Source organism: Apteryx rowi, unplaced genomic scaffold (genome assembly GCF_003343035.1).
Source record: "Apteryx rowi isolate R43461 unplaced genomic scaffold, aptRow1 scaffold_13, whole genome shotgun sequence".
Lineage (NCBI taxonomy): Eukaryota > Metazoa > Chordata > Aves > Apterygiformes > Apterygidae > Apteryx > Apteryx rowi.
The window spans coordinates 3,512,430-3,529,101 of NW_020447530.1; the positions used below are offsets into that span (position 1 = coordinate 3,512,430).

The window sequence follows — 16,672 nt, forward strand, 5'->3', positions numbered from 1 at the left end:
TCTCCCCCTGCCCCTCTCCTCGCTCTTCTAGCACCGGGTCTCTTCTCGGCTCCCAGCGCTGCAAAGCATCAGCCCCAGGGGAAGGCTCCCGCCTCTGCCTTGCCCGCCTGACTTCAGCGTCTGGCGGTACCCTGGCCTCCTGCCTCGCTCTCCTCTGGAGGGCAAGAATGCACCAACATCATAGATAACGCAACAGCCTTTCCCCTTGCCCTTCCCCGCGGCGATGTCGGCCCAGCCTTTCCAGGCCCGTGCGCTTTCCCTGCAGCGCTAAACCGCACAGCAACGGCCGAGCCAGATAAGCCGGCCGCGGCGTGCCATGAGCGCGATGGCGAAACCTTCCGCCGCCGTGCGGAGCGGGGCTACGGCAGCTCCCGCAGGTGCTGCCTTGAAGCCCCGGGCCTGGGCAGGGCRGTGCAGAGCTGCTCCCGCTACCAAAATCCCACCCCCGCGCAACTCCCGCGGTGCCCGGCACGGCCCCGGCCGCTGTCAAGGACAGCGTGTCCTCCAACTCGCAGCAGCGCTTCAAAGCCACGGGAAGTCACTGGGCGTTAAGAGGCAGCGCGGCTGCGAGGAGGCGACCGGCCGGCCTTGCCGTGCACTGCCGGAGGAAGCGGCTGACGGCTAAACGGGCGTCCGAGCTGCCTGTTGCAAGTGGTGGTTTCCTCCGTGACGGTGAGCACAGCGGCCCCGCGTCGCTCCGGCCCTTCGGGCTCGATGGGCTCCAAGGTGTTTTGTTAGCGTCTCGCCGTGTGGGTTCAGCCGGGAAAGAGATGTTCACCCGTTTGCTTCCTTATGCCCCCGCCAAAGGGGGGGGGAAAAAAAAACGAGCGAGCAGCTAGCTAGGAGTGAAGAGCACCAATATCATTTTAAGGGACTTGATGGTGCAGGATTAAAGCCCCCCCCCCCCAGCGGGTGCTGAGCGCATCGAGGAAGGTCCCGAGCACCCCGTGCACCTGGCCTCCGGCGCACACAGGAATTGCAGGGAAAGCCGTGCAAAGCGCCCCACGTGCTGCTAAGCGCGGGTGCGGGAGCCGGGCCCCGGGGGGGGGGGGGTTGTGCAGCCCCCAAAAGGCCTCCAGCTTTGCAGGGCTCGAGCGAAAGCTGCAGCCGAGACGCAGCGCGCGGCCGGTTTTGCAAACCGTACCGGGTACCGTGTCTCTGAGCACAGCCGAAACCCTGCCACAGGTCTAGAAAACATCCGTAGCCAGGTAAGTCAGGCCGGCACGGAGGGGTTTTCGCCCTGGCACGTGGCTTACCGGGGCGCAGGATGCAATTTCCCGTACGTCCGGAGTCCTGGGCAGGTTCCCCCTCCGGAAAGGAGGAGCATCAGCCTGAGCCATTAATGCAATCGCTTCCCGCAGTAGCGGTTTTCTTTAGCCCTGGACTCAATCCCGTAATGAGCTCAGAGGCCTGGCGTTTAAGCTCCTCTCTCAGGGCACTCTTACAAAACTTGAAGGAGACATTAATATCGATCGAACGATATCTATCCACTCTATCGATGCTGCGCTCCCTCCTCAATTCCGTGATTTCTGGTGTAGGAAAGCGGCGTGAGCTGACTGCGTGCTGGTGCCGGCTGGGTTCTAAAATCCAGCAGTGTGCCCGAAAAAACGGAGCAATCTTGCCAGGGCCCGCGGGCGGCTACCTGAGTGCTGGGGCTGGCGGGGGGGCTCGGAAAGCTTTCCAACCAGCCCAATTAATGCTGTTCCCTCTTATCCGCCCCGGCGGCTTCCCAGGCTGCCTGGCGTTTGGCGACGGCTATTTATCCCCTTGGGATCTGCCAGGCAATTAAGAGACGCCGCTGCGTCACTGAGATAAACGGCAAACAGCACACGGGGCGATCGGCACCCTGCGAAAGCAATTAGGAATCCCATTTACCAGCGACGACTCGTTCATCACGCTCTCGTTAGCGGCGTGTCTGACGGGACGCTAGGCGAGCGTCAAAAACGGAGGAAGCGCAGGAAGGCCGCGGCTCGCCRGCGGGGCGCGCTCGGAAAGTCGCTTTTCCCGGACAGCAGACGGGTCCCCAGCGCCCTCCCCGCACCTCGCTGGGGCCTTGGGGCTTTGAACACCCAAACGCACCCGCGCACCCTTGCACGTGGCTGGAAGAGGCAGCAGCTACGTGTTCGGTCTAAGACCCAACTATCTGCTCCGAATTGGCACCGTCTTAAAGGACTTGGAAACCCCCCCGGGGGCCGGCGAGCCGCGAGTGATGGGCAGGGCCGGCTCCGCGTGTCAGCCGGCAGCTGGAAATCCACGCGGGGGGCCGAGGAGGCGCAGAGACGCTCGGGGAGCCCCGCCGGTCTGTGATAAAAGTCCTTTATTAGAACAGCAAACATAACACTTCTCTTTAGTACAGCGGCTGTATGCAGCTATATCATCGCAGTACAGTGGGAACTACATGTTACAAGTCACTAGGAGTCTAATAAGCACCATGAACATCATCAAGAACTGGAGTAACGGCTGAGAAATGAGTCCAGAGTGACCCGGCCACTGAGGCTCCCAACGGGATTAACCGGCGAGCTGCTCGGCGTTGTCCCGCAACGCGGCTCTCCCGTCGCTCCGCGAAACYGGTCGGCGTGAATGACCAAGATAGCACCCATTCGGTAAATTAGGTAAACCTCCTGCTAGAGCAACCAGGTGACGAATGAGGCCCTCCTAAAGAGAGGGCGCGCCGGGAGGGGATGATGGTCTATCTACACCACGTCCTCCGCTGGCCTCTCCCGCCTTTAGCCCCCCAGCCCTCCTCCTCGGCTCGGCGGCCGCTTTCCCACCCGAACCCGGCGCCTTCTCCAGCCCCGCCAGCTAAGCTAGAGAGAGAGACGATAAATGGCCGGAAAGAAAAGCGTCGGGGCACGCRCGTGCAGCCCGTCTCTCTCCTTAGGGAAGCAAGAAGCCAACGCTTCTCGCCCCGTCCCCGGGCTCCCGGTCGGACCCTCGCCGCACAATGAATTCTCCTGTGAAAGAAAGGACACTATCAGGTAGTATTTAAGGCTAGATTTTTTTTTAATACGGCAACTATAAAAAAATAAACGCTAATCTCCCGAGAGCCGAGCGAGGGCTCTCCGGCGTATGGCTGTGGCGTGTTTGCTGGCACTGTTTCGTGGGAAGCTGGGCGGGAGCCGCGGAGCAGGCGTGAGCGCGGGTTTCCGGGCCGGAGGGTGTTGGGATTGGGAGCACCTGGGAACGGGCCAGCTCCCCGGTCCACCGACCGAGCCGCACAGCAACCTCTGGGGGATGACGGATGGCAGAACCGGACACTCAGGTCGCTCTTCCGCGGGGACCCGGCGATAATCGCAGCCGAACCGCGACCCTCGCCTCCGGCCGACCTTAAGCCTAACTAGGGGCAGCCTAAGCACGGCTTGGCAAAAATCACCCAATGGCTGTGAGGGAGAGCGTGGGCAGGGGGTGCGCGGGGAGACGCAGACGGGCGCTGCTCGCCTGAGCCAGCGCGACCGGCTCGGCAGCGGTGCGTCCCACCGGGCTCCGGAGACTCGCTGGTGATCCCAGACCAACGTCTACAAACGCGACCGAGGGTGCTCTGCGAGAGCGGCCACGGGGAAAGAGCGAGCCTGCAAAGTAAGGTGAGCGGCGTGGGCAAAAGCGTTGCTGTCGCGGGGGTCCCTCCCCGCGTCCCTCCGCGGTTTCTCCGTGCGGAGCCTTCCTCCGCCCGGCAGCGGTCTTGCCCCGCGGCGGTCAGCCCGGTCCCACCGCTAACCACCATGCGATGAGGTGACTAAAAGCTCTCTTGGAAACGAAACGGAACGGAACCGCCCCCSCCTCCCCCCTAAAAACCCCAAATCAAATAAATAGAACCAAACCTAAAAGCGGACATTGAGTAATATCTCAGGCTACCTAGGTACTTCATCAGCCAAAAGAGCTAAACAGCAAAGCGTACACACATAGGACAGCGCTGGAGGTGCTGGAGGGTGGAGAAAAGCCAGTTTCGTCTTTCCCTTTTTGTTTCCCCTGGTCTCCAGTTACCAGCTGAGCAAAGATCTTCCAGCTCATCAGCAGGCCTCTTCCCAAAGGAGGGAACGGGCTGGCTTAGCTCGTCCTGAGGAGAGGCAGCCGGCCCCCCGAGCGTCCTTACTGCATGGCCGATCTGGAGGTGTAGAATTCGGGGACGGGCAAACCGGTGTGCAGCGTCACCTGCAACGAGAGCTGGGTTAGCGGGGACTCATGGCACCAGCGCCGTGCTGCACGGCTCCATCACCACGTGGCACCAGCTCGTGGCCCGAACCAAGACCCCTGCCCCGAATATACATCTTCCTCGTAACGGGGAGCAGTTCGGCACAGACAATTCCCTCTACCGAATAGCAGCATTTYCCCCTTCAGATTCAAATGCATGGAGAACTTTGTCCAAAATACAATTATTTCCATCTTAATTAGAGTCATTTTAAYTACTCATACACCTTTGAAGGAGGAGGATAATGGACGACTTGGGTTTATTAGCAGCCTTTTATCAGCATCCCACAGGACTTTCCTATTGTCTGGGGATTTCAAGCGCTGTCTTGCCTATTGAAGTGTCAGGAAGCAGAGGGGCTCCATAAATGCGCTTATCTCTGAGGGTTACATAGAGAATTGTGGTAGAAATTAAACCCGTCAAGGAGCAGGACATTTTTACCGTACCAAATTAATACACCAAGCTCTAGAAGCACTGCAAGCAAGATGGGCTTCTTTAATGTTTTCTAATTAAATGGGAAGTGGATAGCATGTTTTTTGGTCACGGTTTCCAGGCGTACCTGCCATAGGGAGGGGTGCCCATTGAAGGCTCGTGGACGACAAGCCCCGTGGGAGGAACGGCAGCCTGGTGTGCAGGGCCAGCCGCTGGGCTCGGACCCCCCACACCGCCTGAGCAGTCCTGGGCACGTCACACGTCTGCCAGCCCTTCCCCAAGCCAGGGCAGCCTCCTCCTTCTGCAAGGATGGAGGGGCAGGCGGTGTGATTTACTGCGCTGCAACGCTGGCGGGGAGCTCGGGAGAAGGGCAGCAGCCCTCTTCTCTCTCCAGCTGGAGGAAAGGAGGGTTAGGGCCCTGAGGTCATCTGTTACGGGCAGTCTCACCCAGCATCTCCTAGGATGGGCCTGGGCATTTGCGTAGTATTGGCGGAGTGAAAGGTGAGGGAGGGGATGTACCAAAGCCAGGCACAGTGAACACGAGCGACTCTTTGGTAGATGATAGCAAGGAAGAGATTAGTGACGAGAAAAGAAAACTGAAAGATGAAAATACCAGATCGGCTCAGAGAACCACCACTTGGTGATGCTCTGGAGAGCTAAGTGCTTGGCAGAAAGGGAAAGAAGATGGGTCTGGAACTCCCCAGCGGAAAACAGGCTTTACGAGATGCCCTTCTCCCTGCTAATGTTCATATCTGGGTCCTAGGAGAGATATGAGAGCCCTGAGGCTCCTTGGGGGTAGTATCAGAAAAGAGAGTTGTCAAACCCCATCAAACAAATGGGGCTGGAAGAATCCCGGTGCTTTATCAGCCCTGATGGAGAAACCTGCAGCAGGGAGCCAGAGGAAGCAACTGCTGCAGAAAGGCATGTCTCGATTTTAGAGACTCTATTCTTGCTCTTCCCAAGCTCTCCACTCCATGAATTCCCCATGCTGCACAGCATTAACACCAGTTGCAGCAATGGCAGCGTTAGAGGAAGAGAGTGCCTCAGAGACACGAGTGTGCCAGCAAGCTCAGATGTAGCACATGCTGCTGTGGTCAAGCCCCTTCCTCCACGCAGCCCGGTCAAAGCACCTACCTGCACGTTCCTGTTCAGGCTGACAGCTGGGAAGAAGAGGCCCTCCAGGTTCTCAAACGCGACAGGCCCTTGCTGGTCCTCATTGATGGAGAACGTCAAGGTTCTCCTGGTCAAATCAAGGAGCACTCCCACCGTGGCACCTTTCGTTATCCCACCCTCGGTTCTGCAGGGGCAAGAAGAAAATGAGAGCATCTCTGTGGCTTAATGTCCACCATGCTCCCTGCTCAGGGTTCAGGCCACAGCCCCTACCAGGGCACAGACTTATCCCCTGCTGCCACAGCTCTGTTCCTAGGACAATCTGCTGGGCGTACGTGGCCTGTACGGTACTGTCAACTAGAGAGGAACCAGCCAGACTCCACCCCTGCGTGTCTGTCAGGTTCCCCATGTCTGAGGGCAGCATTTCACAGTTATTGCATGCTTGGTTGAGTTGCGTAGGAGAAGATGGGCTCAGAAGATGGGCTCCTCCATCACTGCAAAACTGCAGTCAACAAGGTGGAAAGAGGAGTCTGCGGGAGTTCATCTGGTTGAGAACAGAGTAGAAATCATCCAGTTTGAGAACAGCAAAAGAATCACATTCTTTCTGACAATGGGAACCTCTGCAGGAGTAGCTCCAGGACTAACACAAGGGCTCTGGTGTCCCACAAAACATCCCTCTGACTCTACAGCCACCTCCTCTTAAAGGCTGATGATGCTGAACTTCACACTTTACCTAGGAGCCAAGCCATGACCTGAACCCATTGCGGCCACACTTGCCGGCCCCTGGGGCTAGCAAGCACCTTGTGCAAGGAGCTGTTATGTCTCCGGGTTGAGCTTTAGATACCAGCTGGACTGACTGGTGGCTAGGGGAGTTTCCCTTGCTCTGTAGATAATCTTCATGGAGAGCAGGGAACAGGAGAGATGATAAAACTGTCAGGCTGCTACAGTCTGGTGGGGGACAGGGTTGATAGAAAGGCTGAGGAGTCAGAAAAAACACTCTTTGGCACTGCAGGGTGCCTGGGAGAAAAGCTGTGAAGGTGAGAGGAGACTCTGGAGGACACTGACCCCAACACTAACAGACATTTTGGAGTGTGAAGACCCCATGGTTTGCTGCTGACCCCTCCTCAGCCTGGGCTGGATAAAGGCAAGAGGACCTCTTCCTGAAAGCCTTTTGCAGAGGCTCTCTCCGCTTGAGACCACACATCCCTGAGGGCAAAGCTATCTACCAGAGCAGCCACAGCAACACAACTGGAGGAAAGCAAGTGGGCCTGGCAACAGACCTGCAGGGCCCACTTCAAAACCTGCAGACTCCCTTGAGGCCCTTGAGGCTGAAGAACGATAATACCGGGCCCTACGCAAGCTACCACAAGCTTTAAAGCCCCTGGATCCACTGGCCCACGGGGAAAGCGAACACTAGCTGTGGCACAAGGATAAATGCAGCCAACATTTTCCCGTTGCACATATTATAAGGCTTTGGGTGTTAACTGGAGGGGAGCATTACTCACACTGGTGCAGTGCATGCCTGGGGAGGGGTCAGCGTGAGAACAGGTCACAGCACGGAAGGAAGAAAGAGCTGGAGCAGGGCACAACCAGGGAGGCAGAGACTGTCCTGTGTGTCGGGCAAGGGCACGTACTCTAGGAAGGGTGATTAGGAGTTAATGCACCCCTCCTGTGTGTGCCTTGGAAAAGCCAGGGTCTCTTCCATCGGGGCTGAGTTTGGGCTGTGGTCTCTAGGAGGAAGACCCCGTTGCAGATGGCGTACCTGTTGGTGTGCGAATTGTTGTGCATGAACCAGCTCCGGTTATTGTCCACGTACATGGCCCAGGCCTTGTCATCCTTGCCCAGCATGGCATCCTTCAGGACATCAATGCGTGCCACGCCAAAGGCCGGGTCAGGGTGGTTATCGTAACGATCGATCGACAACTCCCAATAATGGAGCCCTTTGGAAAAGCCCGTTTTCCCCAGCACAACCCTGTCATCATAGCTGTTGCAGGTGACAGTCAGGTTGTCATTAGAAAAGATGATGTCAGCATGTGCAGAGGCAGGATCGAAAGAAAACCAAGCAACTGGAACACACAAACAACATCAGGTTAGTCTGGAGGGCACACAAACTTCAGCAACCAAGGCACACGGACCGGACAAGAAACAGCACATGCTCCATGCAGGGCCAACACTTAGCTCCAAGCTGCAGCTGGGGCTGGGACTGGGGCTGCTTATCACCAGGTACGTCAGCAAGGAGAAGCGCTGCTTCAGTGGCAGCTACGCATGGGAGAGGACTCCTCGCTCCCAAGGGGAATCTGCAAGGTGGGATCACTTACAGAAGCTATGGGCAGCTTGAGGTTGCGCAGCTGCAGCCTGCCAGCGTGGCTGAGTGGTTACGGCCGGGGCTGGGACTCAGCTGAGCTTTACTCTTGCTGCTCCCCTGCTGTCTGTCTGCAGGGAAGTCACGACAAGGCCCGCTGTCCCCTCCCGCCATCCGTCTGTCTGAGCTAGCTAGCCTCCACGATCTTTACAAKCTCTTAAAATCTGGCCCCAGCAGAAGGAGACTTGAGATCCTGGTCAGGGCTCTGGGTCCTAGCATAATGTAAACATTAATACCGACTCTTATGACTTAAGGTTACTCATGTGAGCAACGGTTTGGAGGGTCAGAGCCAGTGTGGGAAGGGGGACCGAAGATCAGCAGATAAACTGTGCGTGTGCATTTGAGGGCTCGCAGTTCTAGGAACCAAAAGCACATAGACAGGTCTACATTTACGGAGACAGTACGCAACACTGAGGAACCTCCCTACGGAGCAACCGGCCACACGTAATACAAGATCCAGCTCATAGGAACGCTGGAAAACGCTCAAGAACCTCCGCGACCCAACACAGCTGCTGGTTTAAACACACGGGACTCGGTTACTGGCAATCTGACAGACACAGTGTCACGTTCTTGACAACACAGAGGCACAGGGTTTCACAAGCCACTATCCAAGTTTCACAGGTGGTTTTCTCCAGTGGTCACTGAAATGTGAACTGACATATCCACAAAATACTCTCATGCCTGCAACGGTAAATACGCCTTGAAAAATAAAACACCGGTGAGATTTATTCATCRATTTATTGGCTCGTTTCACAAGACAGCTCACATGCACTCGGACGCCCCGCTTTTGTAACTCAATAGATGTGATTCCGTACCTGCCACCATTTTTTTAATGTCAACTGTTGTCATTCCAGTGAAAGGCATGCAGGAAAGAAAACAGGAAGTAAAGTTGGCATTCAGTAAAAGAAGGAATCAGAAATAATCTTTGCTTGCCTGCTCCTCCAGTGAGTGCATGGGTCTTTTCGTATTTTGCAAACACTGACATTTGTGGAGAGACGGACTCACGATGGACCCGCGCTGTAAGCTGCACGCATGTTACACTGCACGGCGTGTGAGCAGCCTGAGGAACGGAGCGTGCTGTGTTATTTACAGGGATCCAGGAGGAATGACTGGGCCTGGTTTTGCAGGCTGCTGAGTACTGCTTCTCCAGGAGAAGGCAGAAGGAAGCGCAAGTTTTCTCAGCTTGGAATAATCAGGTCAAGAGTCTGAATCAGAGAGACATGCATCTGCCAGGAGCGCTCCAATTAGCTGCAGAGAGGCTAATCACCTACTTGATATTTGGCAAATGTTCAAGTGCCCTTACTGAACTGGAATACACATTGCTCCGAGTGGAAGGATCAGTTCTTAATTACAGGGCCTTTTCCACAGCACTGACTTCAGGCTTCTCTTTAAAGCCATAAAGGGGAAAATGCCATGACATCATACAGCAATGACCATTCTTCGTTCAAATTTGCCCACTGCCATGACGCTGGAGAGTGCCCTGCAAGCAGGGTACGCGCAGGAGATCTGCTCACTCGCCAAAGAAAAGATACAGATAAAAAAAAAAAAGGATGAGCAACATAGAGTAGGTGCCACTTAACTGTAATAAATATACTTGCCTAATTGAGAGTAAGGCGTTGCTTGTGTGTCAAAATTGCATCCTATAAAGAGATACTACATTTCACACATCAAAGCTAAGAAACAACAACTGTTCTCCTGAAAAACACTCATGAGCATTTAATCATTAACGAAGCATCCAACCAACCACTGGAGGCCTGATTCATTAAAAGCCAAAGAGCATGGTGTGGAGCCACAAATACGACCTGCGATTTTAGCTGCTGACCATTGGGCTTGTTTAAATATCAGTCTTTCATGGCCAGATCCTGTTATAGCCTTCAAGAGCATGAAATCTGATTTCTATAAGCTCTGGATCCTGTGGCTTTGGACTTTCCTCCAGAAAAGAGGCAGGAACTTTTAGCAGTGCCAGAATATTTGGGCCACTTGGTAAATATTCTCTAGATTGAACTGAATCACTTAAAACACACTCCTCCGAGCAAAAAGGGATGGACAGAAGAGGAGCAGTCACCAGTGTCTCATGTGGGATAGGGACTGTCTAGCTATTCTGGGCAGTTTCCCCTGCAGCGTTTGGAGTCTGGGCAAGAGAGGAGCAAAGTGGCTAAGGCTGATGGTTGCGGTGGATTTTCCAGGTAGCAGATCAGTTTCTGCTGCATTTTAGGAGTAATTATGCTCCACAGCCTCTCCGGCAGGACCAGGTRTACAGGCGCCCTGCGGCTTCCCTGCACAACCCGCACGTCCCAGCGAGCCATTTCCAGCGAGGGGAGCTCAGGGGAAGTGGACAAACCCAAAGTGCTTCTCTCGCTTTGGACTGCAGCTCTGCCTGGGGTCTCCAGCGGCCTCCAAACCCCTGGGAAGAACCGAAGGGCACCTGGGTGCTGTTTCTTAAAGAAACTCCTGTCTAGTTTTGTGATTGGTTAAAATCTGACCAAAAAAACAGGCCTTTCCCCCCCGGCTGCGTTGCTCGCTGGTGGGAATGCTCTTGCAGCTGCCGTGCTCCCYGCCGCGCAGAGCACCGCTGGCAGGGCGCCAAGCAGCACCCGCCGAGGCCGTTTTAATGAATCGCGCCCCGTGCCCCCCTTCTCAAAGAGTGGTTTTCAAGGTCTCCGTGCTTCACTGTAATACAAATTCGCCTGACTACAAAACAGCATGGATACATTGGCAAATTCAAGACCCCTTTTTTGCCCTGCCCCACCACCCCAGCCCGTGACTGCAAAGATACGTACTCCACATACAAGTATTGCTCAGAGCCATCACAGGCGATCTCGGTACACTGGACACAAAGTAAGAAACGTCCGATAACGAAACAGAGTTCAAGCCATTAGCGCACAGCGGTACAATGAGGAAAAACATAAAAAGCACAAAGAAAATAAAGTTGCTGATAGAGGGCAGTGCCCCCGGTTATTCTGGCAACGCTCATGCTGCAGCATTCCTCATTCCGGGTTATGGGATGGAAATAAAACAATCAGGGACCCCCATTCTTCCTGGGCTTACACCAGAGGAAGCCGTGAATTACTCCATTGGAGCCCATGGAGTGGTGTAAATCCAGTGTGGCGGAAGAATCAGGGCCCAGGATCTTTAGCAACGGAAGATGTGCAAAGATTGGTTAGAAAATAGCTCTGCGAGATGTCCCGTGCCTGTCGCTCCTTTGCTGGCTGCCAGATAGAGTCACTCATTCTGTCTGTACTGCCTACGTCCCACCACAGCCTGCGAAGACCAGGCACAAGGAGGCAAGCAAAGCGCTTGTGGGTGCTTCCAGATGATTAAAGTGTCACTGAGGTGGYTTCCTCTGCTCTGCTGCAAACAAGACTTCAACATGACCACGTCTGCTTTTCCCAAAGCCGAGCCCAGTGCTCAAAGCTGAGTTGATGAGAGCTCGCATCTTCAGTGTCTTAAGAAGCCAGACTGCAAAAGGTCTGTGCACTAGATTCTTAGTCTTAGCTAGACCTTGCTTGCGTCTAGACTTTTTCTTTCTCAAGAGGTCTGCGAGGTCTAGATTTCATTGAGTGAACTAGTTTCACAGAACAAAATCTCACAGCAGAGGCTGCATTTTCTGGCTGCATAGGGAAAGCAAACTGTCAAAATGTCCCCACAGATTTCTCCCAGGTAGGGTCTGTTCTTCTGACTGTGTCTAAACACAAGATCAATGCAAACTAGAGATCAGGAATCTGCTCTGCTGGCTTGCTGGGCAAAATAGTTCAGCCACGCCAGCACTACTGCCAAAATGCCAATAAAGATGCGGCCCTGCAAAGAACAGCACTCCCATAAGGAATTACTGTGCTGCTCGGTCACCCCACGCCTTGATTGATTGTGCTGGTACATACAGATGAATACACCACGAGAACTACACCATCAAAATTCCCTCGGCGTCAGGAGCAGGCCACTGACAAACAGAACAAGTTCCCCCTGCCATCCGCATGTCATGGGAAAAACAAACAAAACAGAACAAAACAAACAAATACTTTGGAGATGCCCAGAAGCACAGATCAAGAGGAAATGCCAGAGATACTCAGCTCACCGGCTGAATTCAGGGACTGTAAAGAAGAATGCAAGCTCAGCTGGTGGGCCGAAGATCTTAGCTCAAAGTAGGATCTCCCCGGAAAGCTGGGTTGTAGATTAAGGGTGGAGGAGAAAGGACTCATTCTACGAAGCTGCAATCTTTCCAAAGGCACTGGAAAAGGGAGGGTCTGTTCTTCTGACTGCGTGTCTAAACGTAAGATCAATGCAAACTAGAGATCAGAAATCAGGTCTGCTGGACGGCTTCACACCAGGCCGCAGACCAGAGCACAGGTGCTTTAACGTGCACGGACCCTGCTGTGCTGCAGAGTGTGTGCAGGTAGATGTGCGTATGGTGCGTGGAGCAGAAATGTCTGATGCTGTGCAGCCCAGCGACACCACTGAGGAAAGCCTTGCCTTTGACAGTATCAGCAATAAACATATTTTCATCTTCCACAATAYTCCCATGTCATCAAGACAAATTCAATATGCTTTTCCTTAAAATGAGTCCGGCGACTCTTCACAGTAACGAAACGCACCTAAAAAAATTCACAAGTTACCATACACACTTCCCATTTTTCTTTAATAAAAGCCTCGTACCTTCTTTGTGCACAATAATTATTGGCATAAAGGCTAGATGTGTCATTTTGCTAGCGAGCTGGTAATGCTGCAAAGGTATTTTGCAGGGCTGTGCTAAATCGTATTACCCTACGTACCACCAAGCACCCACCTTACTCAAAGGTTGTTCAGGATGTTGTGTTCTTGGTATCTCTTTGTACCTGTCAAAACACATCTGAGCCTTACAATAAGAATTTAACCCATGTGATTCACAGCAAAATGTCAGACTAGAGGGAACCTCTTGGGTCAGCAAATCCAGTCCCCCACTGTCACAATTACCTCCTGTAACTCCTTCCCTAGCCTTTGTCAAGTGGTATTTTATCATGAAAATGTAGAATCCACCATCCTCCACACATTTAAATCAGATAAACTCCCAGACACTATATTCCCAGCCTTCCTGTCTCTCTCAGCTGTGAAYATGGACTGAGCTGGAAATCATGTTAAAACACATAAAAGAAAGTATTTCTTTGCATGGTGGGTTATAACTCTGGAACTTACTGCTGCAGGAGGCTGTGGACGCAAGGAGTATCAGTGGGTTCAGAAATGGGTTAGAAACATTACTGCACAGCAGGTCAATAAACAGAGTTCAAGACTAGGTAGGGATGTGCCCTCTAACATCTAATGACAGTGAGGGGAACAGACCACAGAGAAGCCAGGCTCATGCGCTCTCCCTAACTARTGTCTCCTATTGTCCCCAGCTGAGTGAGGTCAGTGGGCTCGACAGACCTCTGGTCTGACCCAGCAGGACCACTCTTATGTTTCTATTGCTCTTTGCAGTGTATTTCCCCTTGTGTTGTTCAGCCCTTTCCAAATGATGGTGGTTAACAAGGTCTCGTTGCTGTTGAAGGTCACTCCACAGCTGTTAGGTGACTAAGTTGAGCCCCAGTTGACGGACTGGGTTTTTCACAGCTTGAGAAAGAGCTTGAAAGAAGAGGAAAGCTTCCGGTGCTTGACTAGGCTGGGGAAGGGCTCTCAAACTGTGGTGCCCAAGCTGCTTTGCCACATCTCCATCCCAGGCAGGTGGCAGAAACAGCTGGGAGCTGCTGCTCAAGAGGTTAGCAGAGCCAACCAAGTTTGGGATCTTGAGAGAGGGGGTGGCAGGGACAGGATGTGACAATCCAGGTGTTCCTCCCTTATTCTTTGCTCCTAAAACCTAAAACTCCCAGGTTTGTATCTCAGCAAAGGCGGCACCTGAAAACAAGAAGCCAAAAACAAACTCACCTTGAAACTCTGCAGTCATGCCCAGAGCTGGAGACTCAGAGCATCTGAGAGAAGGGTGAGGGACTCACAAGCTCTTTCCTCACACCCAAACAACCCTGTAGTCAGGGTCTCTTTTGGCTTTAGCAGTCAGGCCTTGTGGTATGATGCATGCAATCTGCTGCTGACCATGCTTTGGTCTGCTTGGAGAAAGCTGTCACTAGGCTTTGAGGGCCTGTYCCAAGAGCTGCTGAGCCTGGAGACCTTCCACGTGCTGCGATGGCCCAAGTGGGGCCTTCTAGATGCTGGGGAACATCTGTTCCAAAATGCAGGACCTGGGAAGGGCTGGCAGCTGCTTCCCCAGCTCTGGCTTCTGCTTTCATTTCCTCACCTTTTCTGGGATTTGCCTGTCTTCTCCATGAGAACAGCCCACCAGAGCATTCAAAGCCAGTGGGAAGGGAGGCAGCTCGTGGGCATACAGCTCTTCCCCAGTGCAGGCTCTCAGTGTGATGGTTGGGGARGGGCAAGAAAGAAGCAGAAGGTTTTGGCAGCAGGGAAGCTGAACCCCTCCACCAGTCAGGAGTGAAGATCTGGGACTGGAGAGCAGGCAGGGACAGTACCCTCCAGGAYTGCAGAGCTCCTCTTCTCTGCCTCCACATGGGGTGAGTTAATCCTTCATCYCTGATATCCAGATGCTGGACAGTCCATAGAGAGAGGTGACACTTGAGGGACTCAGAAGCCATCTCAGAAATCTTGTAGAGGAAAGCAGGCCAGGAACCAGCCCACTTGCAGGCTCTAATGTTACTGCAACTGGGAGCACTTGTATCTCCTCTGCTTCTTCTTTGCTGGCATGCGTTGGGYGCCTGTTCCTGGGAGCAGCTGTTGGCATCCCACTGTGACCAGCACACCAGGGCCAGGGCTTTCAGCCAGACCTCTCAGAGGCTGCCATCGCTGCAGCTATAAATGCACCAAGGAACACCTGCTCTGGGGAGGATGAAGACAGAAAAGTGCTGACAGGAAAACAGACCGAGTCCAAAGTCAGCAYGAGACTGGCCAGAGGCTGGAAAATCTGGCAGATGAAGAAAGACCAAGAGAGCTGGGGCTGTCTAGTCTAGGGAAGAAGAGGCCAAGGGGAGACCTAAGGTCTCCTGGGGGTGAGGGCAGCCATGCAGTGCTGTTACCAGACAAGCTTTGTAAGCTGCTGGTGCCTTGGAACAGGAAATAACCTGACATTGGCCAGGGAGATGACAAAGTTAAAGGTAAGGGCCATCACCTTCTGCTCCTTGCTGYCATTTGGCTGGGCAGATAATAAGGATCTTAATCTCCAGGAAAGCCCAGAGCTGCAGAGAGCCCAGTGTGTGGGAATGGCTCTGTGGAAAAGACCTCTCTGCTGGGAGTCATCTCACCCCTTGCCCTGCTGGTGGCACCAAACATCTGCTTTTAAAGAGTGAACTGTAATTTCCTCAACTGGAAAATGCAGTTTCCTGTGGGATGAGAAGGAAGAGGGCTGCCATCCTGCAGGCTGGGATGGTGCTCTGCAGCTTGCTGTAGGCTTGCGTGCGTGCTGACTTCCCTAAGGACATTCCTATCCGTGCTGTCTGGGTCATATTGGCTGTTCAGTTGGGCAGGACCACAGAGATATGCCTGCAGTCCCCAAGATACAATTTTACATTTTTCTAATCCTTGCTCTCTTCAAATGCTGAGGACTTGTGAGACGCTTCACACTCCTCCATCCTCTACAGTGCATTTCACTACTCACTGGAGGCAAAAGAAAGACTCCAGTTAACTTCCACAGGCTTTGGATCAGGATCTCATGTGTTAGGACTAGAAGCCAGCTCTTAAATATCACCCTCTACGCAGAATTTCTCATAACCACTCACAACAGGACAGCCAAGTTCAGAAAGATATTTTCTTCTTATTGAGTCTCTCTCTTATTTTGCCCTCTCTTCCTCTCTTACACAAACACTGCAGCAAGCTGCAGAGCACGGCTGAAGGGTAAAGTTMAGCCTACTTCAGACAAAACAGCACTTAAAGGCTTGATGCTGCTATATATGCCAAAAATAAAGACATCAGCTGTGATGTGCGAGGTGGCTCTATTCAACAAGTCACTCAGATATCTGGAAGCTGCACACAGATGTAATTTACTTCACTTTGAGTCCAGAAAGCTCTGACTGCCTCTGAGAGCAGAAAATGCTTCAGGCCTATTTGACTTATTCTCCCTCTTCTTCTGTGCTGGAATAACAAATGTAAAAGCCCATTCAGTAAAAAGACTGAATGCAGCAAACTTTTGTTCAATGCACAAAGGAATAATTTTTGTCGTGGGAAGTCCATTTCCTGGCACAGTCCGTACACACAGCTCCAAGCACAATCCAGCCTGCTGGGGCTATGAAGAGACATCTCATGGGTTCCTTCGTATTTGGGAGCTGCATGAGTGAGAGGAAAGCAGAGCTGGAAAGATCACACAGGGAACCCCTGCAAAGGCCTGGCTGGGACTACTTAAAGCCCAACCAGTTTTGGTTAGGAAGCTATGTCTCAAATGCAGCTTATGAGACACAAATTTGATGAGAAACCAAAACTCTGTTATCTCCTGCAGAGGCTTGTGAAGCCATGTAGTGAAGTTGGTGAGAACTGTTGACCTTCAGGTTTGGAGAGCTGCCCTGGCCATCCCAAAGCAGAGCTGAGCTTGGGTTGTCCAGTTGCTGGATCTTCAGAGGAATCTT

The 16,672-nt window shown here is 53.1% G+C and overlaps 1 protein-coding gene across 1 annotated transcript in view; it reads right to left on the reverse strand.

The window, feature by feature from the left end:
* Positions 1-3,944: 3,944 nt before the first annotated feature.
* The window catches only part of TRIM9 (tripartite motif containing 9), a 75,995-nt gene continuing 63,267 nt past the window's right edge, over positions 3,945-16,672 (reverse strand). The window contains exons 8-10 of the mRNA XM_026056204.1: positions 7,488-7,791; positions 5,750-5,912; positions 3,945-4,149 (exon numbers count right to left, since the gene is read on the reverse strand). Of these exons, the coding sequence (XP_025911989.1) occupies positions 4,087-4,149; positions 5,750-5,912; positions 7,488-7,791 (530 nt within the window). The 3' untranslated portion in view covers positions 3,945-4,086. The remainder of the gene's footprint in view (positions 4,150-5,749; positions 5,913-7,487; positions 7,792-16,672) is intronic.